The 5,328-nt window shown below is 37.3% G+C and overlaps 1 protein-coding gene across 1 annotated transcript; it reads right to left on the bottom strand.

The window, feature by feature from the left end:
- Nucleotides 1–2,882: 2,882 nt before the first annotated feature.
- Nucleotides 2,883–5,019, bottom strand: LOC148692809 (uncharacterized). The gene is made up of 2 exons (XM_088680594.1): nucleotides 4,323–5,019; nucleotides 2,883–3,700 (listed from the first exon to the last, which is right to left on the bottom strand). The coding sequence occupies exons 1-2, from the start codon at nucleotides 4,602–4,604 to the stop codon at nucleotides 3,017–3,019; spliced, it is 966 nt and encodes a 321-aa protein (XP_088536720.1). The 5' UTR covers nucleotides 4,605–5,019; the 3' UTR covers nucleotides 2,883–3,016.
- Between the last annotated feature and the right edge of the window lie 309 nt (nucleotides 5,020–5,328).

Genomic DNA, 5,328 nt, shown 5'->3' with positions numbered 1-5,328 from the left:
GACATTTTTGCTAGTATTTATTCCAAAGTTGAGGACTGTAGCTTAGCTACAGTCGAATCTTTGTCACTCGATTTGCTTTATTTACACCACTGCCATCAAATCTGAGACTGGGTTGGAGGGTAAATGTTAAAAGTTTGGAGGGTAATTTTGTCTCTTAACAGATTTACGGTTTTACCAGTCTATTCATGTTTGTTTTGAAATGGGCCCTAGATTTTGTATTATTTACAAAAAGCATGGGCTGCAGATACAAAAGAGAGGGAGATAGGCGGGGGACGGCAGGGAGGGGAAGGAAGAGGGAGGAGGGAGGTTGCCATAAAAGGGGGTTAGGGTTGATTTTTTTCTCCTCAAATCAAGGGTTGGTGTCGGGATTGAGGGATGGGTCGAAATTGCCACTAGAAGCCTAAATTAATGGGTAGATGTCGGTGGTTGAGAGATTGAGAGGGAGAAAATTGACGGAGGTTGTCACTAAGAGCAACTCCAGCGTTGGAGCCCTCCCCCCTGGCAATACACTATTCAATCCACCTAATAAACAGTAACTGCCCTTAATGAACAGTAAGTAGCCCTGGCAATAGAATTTGCATCTCCACCGTTACACTTCAATAGCCCTGGCAATAGGCAATAAAATATTAGTATTTTTTTTTATTATAAAATAATACAAAATAATTTTAATTGTAATATCGGATAAGATTTTTAATCGTTCTCGGTGCGCCACGTGTCATTATCCGAAGTATTATTAAATAATACAAAATAATACAATTATTGGTGATGGATTTCTGATAAGATTATTAACCAATCACGTCGCGCCACGTGTCATAATCGGTTCACAATCTTTGAGGATAGATTTCCATCAGATTTTTAACGAATGACGACATGCCACGTGTCATAATCCGTTCACAATCTTTGAGGATAGATTTCCATCAGATTTGTAACGAATGACGGCATGCCACGTGGCATTATGCAGAACCTAATCATTTCTGAATCCTCTATATAATCCACCATCCATCCTCACAAATCTCACACCAAAATTCTCAAGATCTCTATCGTTATTCATAGTTTCTGCTTCCTTATTCACAAAAATTTGTATCATTATTCATAGTTTATGTTTCTTTCTTTCAATGTCGTCTTCTTCTTCCTCAAGGATGATGTGGGAATACAATCAGGAAGAGGAAGAATTGTTTAACGAATCTGAAGCAATCTTCAATCACCAGAGGGTAAGAAATGAGAGGGAAGAGGATGAGGAGCGTCAAATGAGAAATGACGAAGTAAGAAGGGGCAGAGCCTCACATTCCCGTCGAGTCATCCAAGCTGCGGCTCAGATCTGCAGGCCCAGCCGTTCCGGAAACCTTGATAGAAGCAGGTAACGACGAGGTATGGAACTCTTGGATGATTATTTTGTTCCTAATAGTGCATTCCCTGATACGTACTTTAGACGTCGTTTTAGAATGGAACGACATTTGTTCAACAAAATCATGATTGCTGTTTGCAACCATGATTCTTATTTTGTGCAAAAAAAAAATGCTTTTGGTGCTATGGGTCTACTGCCTGAGCAAAAAATTACTGCTGCCTTGCGGATGCTTGCATATGGAGCATCTACAGACCAAGTGGATGAGATAACGAGGATGGGGCAATCAACCATTCTTGAGTCCCTGATGAGGTTTTGCGGAGCAATCGAATCTATCTACACCGCTGAGTACCTCCGCAAACCTACACACATGGACTTGGAGCGGTTGTTGAAGAAGGCGGAGATGCGTGGCTTTCCGGGGATGATTGGAAGCATTGATTGTATGCACTGGACGTGGAAAAACTGTCCAAGTGCATGGCAAGGCGCTTACGGGGACAGAAAAGGAGCAAAAAGTATCATTCTGGAGGCGGTGGCATCTTTTGATACATGGATTTGGCACGCCTTTTTCGGGGTCCCGGGAGCTCAAAATGACATCAACGTCCTTGCCCAATCCCCAGTGTTCAACGATGTCTTGCAAGGAAATGCACCAAAAGTTACGTATGAGGTCAACGGACGTATGTACGACGGGCCATACTACCTAGCTGACGGCATCTACCCGCGCTGGTCAACCTTTGTCAAAACAGTGCCACGTCCACGGAGTGCAAAGGAAAAACACTTTGCAAGCTGTCAAGAGGGGTGCAGGAAGGATGTAGAGCGTTGTTTCGGTATCCTCCAAGCTCGCTGGGCGATCGTCAGGGGTGCTGCCAGATTGTTTGATGTAGAGTCGCTTCGATCCATCATGATGACGTGCATCATTCTTCATAACATGATTGTGGAAGATGAGTACGATTATGAAGCCGTTGATGAATATGAGCCAGACCCGATGAACAATTCAAGAACACGTATATATTGTGCTCATGACGCCACCGATGAGCCCGTGCAACATGAGCCATTACAAAGGGATGGACGTTACAATGAAAGGCTCATTCAACGATATACTGCATTTCAAATGCCAGACATGCACAATGCCCGACAAATTGACTTGATAGAGCACCAGTGGGCATTGAAACAAGCTGAAGATAATTAAGTTCATTTAGTGTGTTTTTTTTTAATTTGGTATGTTTATGTTATTTTATTTGGTGTGTTTTATTATTTGGTATGTTTAAGTAATTTTTTTATGTTTATGTTTATGTAATTCTTAGTATATGTAATTCTTAGTATGTTTATGTTTATGTTTATGTTTATGTAATTTTGTTATGTTTATGTTTATGTAATTCTTAGTATGTTTTATGTTTATGTTTATGTTTATGTAATTTTGTTATGTTTATGTTTATGTAATTCTTAGTATGTTTATGTTTATGTTTATGTAAAGGACTTTTAATTAGAACGATGGACTTTTAATTATTTTATACAAGGACTTTTAATTTGAACAATGGACTTTTAATAAATAACTTACCAAATTAATTTGAATAAATATTCAAGAAATTGGAAACAACATAAATAATACAAACAATAAATAATAAATTACAACCCAAAGTGATTGGAAAATTATGGGCTCCGATTACAAAAAGTACTTTATTCATCATCACTTAACCAATTTGTGGTGCTAGGATGATCTTCTGTTGCGGTGCTAGAACCACCTTGGCTTGCTATTGCTTCTCTTGCACGCCTCCTTCGCACAACGTCCGCTTTCTCTGATTTCCAAAAAAATTTAGAATTTGGAGACTTCCCTTCTAAAGACATGTTCATAATCTCACGATCTTGTTGAGCCCGTCTTTCTTCTCTAACATGTTCCCTTTCTTGCCTAAGTAGCTCTCTTTCTCTCTCATTAGCATAAAATTCTCTCTCAACAGCTGCTTGTTTTGATGCCTCTCTAGCCTTTTCAGCCTCATCTTTCGCCAGGTCCCTTGCCAAAGTCAATTCACCTTGGCGAGTAAGTTCTTCCATGAACTTTGCATAATCGTTCTTGGAAGCACTACCTTTTCTCTTTGAAGCCTTCTTACCTTGAGGCCTAATTGGAAAACGGGTCGAACCCGACGCGCGTTCAGGGAGGGGCGTTTCGGGCACTTCTTCTGCATCATCTTCATGAACATGATCGGGTGTAGAGTGTAGAGGGGTGCTGTTCATGTGCACTTCTGGACCGACTGGCACAACTCTAAATTTAGGACAATCTTTGACAATATTCCAACATTCCCACCGGTTGAATGATTTATTTTTGCTTTTGGTTTTGGCAGCGTACCAAGCTTGTGCTTGAAGTTCCTACACAATAAAAATAAGTAACAAATAAATAAGTAACTAGCAAATACATACATATATATATATAAGTAACAAATAAATAATTTTAATGAAAATAAGTAACTAGCAAATATATACATATATATATAAGTAACAAATAAATAATTATAATGAAAATAAGTAACTAGCAAATATATACATACATACATATATATATATATATAAGTAACAAATATAATGAAAATAAGTAAGAAGGCTTCAAGTTTAGTAAATAATGAAAATAAGTAACAAATAAATAATTATAATGAAAATAACTAACTAGCAAATATATACATATATATATAAGTAACAAATATAATGAAAATAACTAAGAAGGCTTCAAGTTTAGTAAATAATGAAAATAAGTAACAAATAAATAATTATAATGAAAATAACTAACTAGCAAATATATACATATATATATAAGTAACAAATATATATATATATATATATATATATATATATATTTATATGTCATTTTAATCATAACATGGGGCTAGAGTTCCAAGTTTAGTAAATAAATAATACAAACAAACAAATAAATAAATAATACAAACAACATAATTATAATGTAACAAATAAGTAACAATAAATAATAAATTGTTACCTGATCCGAGTAATTTTCCCCACTTCGAATATTATTACTAGCTTGTGCCAAAGCGTCTCTCCACGTACTAAACGATTGGCTAAGTAATTTCCAACGACTGGACATCGATTCTTTGGTTCTTTTCCCACCAATTTTCTCAAGAAAACCGGTATGAATAAGACTCCACATTTTTCGCAACTGCATCTCATTACCCGTAAGCGAACTATGAGTAACTTCAACCCAGCTAGTACACAACGCAACATCTTCAATAAGCGACCAATTCGTACCTGCACCAGTGGTCATTTTGTTGAAAAAAAATGGATTCAAACTTTGAGACAAAGAAAGGAATGTGATTGAAAGTAGTTGAGAAAATATGAAATTGTTGTGTAAGGTAGATGATAATGAGAAGGTATTTATAGAAAAGTAAAAACAATTTTTTTTACAATTTTTTTCAGATTTTTCAGATATTTTTTTGAATTTTTTTGAATTTTTTTGAATTTTTTACATTTTTTTTAAATTTTTTATTCAATTAATTAATCTCTGCCGTTGGATATAAAAAAATTTGAATTCCAACGCTCCAGATTGTGCCACGTGTCACAACGGTAACTTTTCAGATTTTTTAAACTATTTTTTCATTTATTTTTTAATTTATAAAGCATTTTAATATCCACCGTTGATCTCAGATCGAACGGTGGATATTAAATCTGACATTTTTTTTTTTTTACCGTTGAGATCTAACGGTCCACATTAAGTGACCGTTAGGATCTAACGTACCGTGGGAAGCCACGTGGCTTCCCAACGGTAACTGACAAAAGCTTTTTTTTTCTGATTATTGTGTCGGGATGCGCCCCCACGCGCGGGTGGGGTGCACGCGCCTGACACAAAAAAAATTAAATAATACGCTGACGCCACCCTGGCGTCAGCATGGCGTCATCCTCAGCTCGGGCTCAAGGCCTGGCAATCCCTCACGGGCCTGGCCCTCGGGCCTCCCCCATCCCCCGGCCTGCCTCACGCTGGAGGCCATCCA

The sequence above is a fragment of the Pyrus communis genome, chromosome 11 (genome assembly GCF_041283825.1).
Source record: "Pyrus communis isolate YQ-2024b chromosome 11, ASM4128382v1, whole genome shotgun sequence".
Lineage (NCBI taxonomy): Eukaryota > Viridiplantae > Streptophyta > Magnoliopsida > Rosales > Rosaceae > Pyrus > Pyrus communis.
Note: the sequence above shows the minus strand (reverse complement) of the source record. Positions and strands in the feature narration are given on the sequence as shown.

Excerpts from the sequence above, each read along its gene's own strand:
- LOC148692809 (XM_088680594.1), bottom strand. The coding sequence starts at position 4,604 with ATGACCACTGGTGCAGGTACGAATTGGTCGCTTATTGAAGATGTTGCG. Across the intron at positions 3,701-4,322 it reads GGGAAAATTACTCGGATCAG|GAACTTCAAGCACAAGCTTG; the intron begins GTAACAATTTAT and ends TTTATTGTGTAG.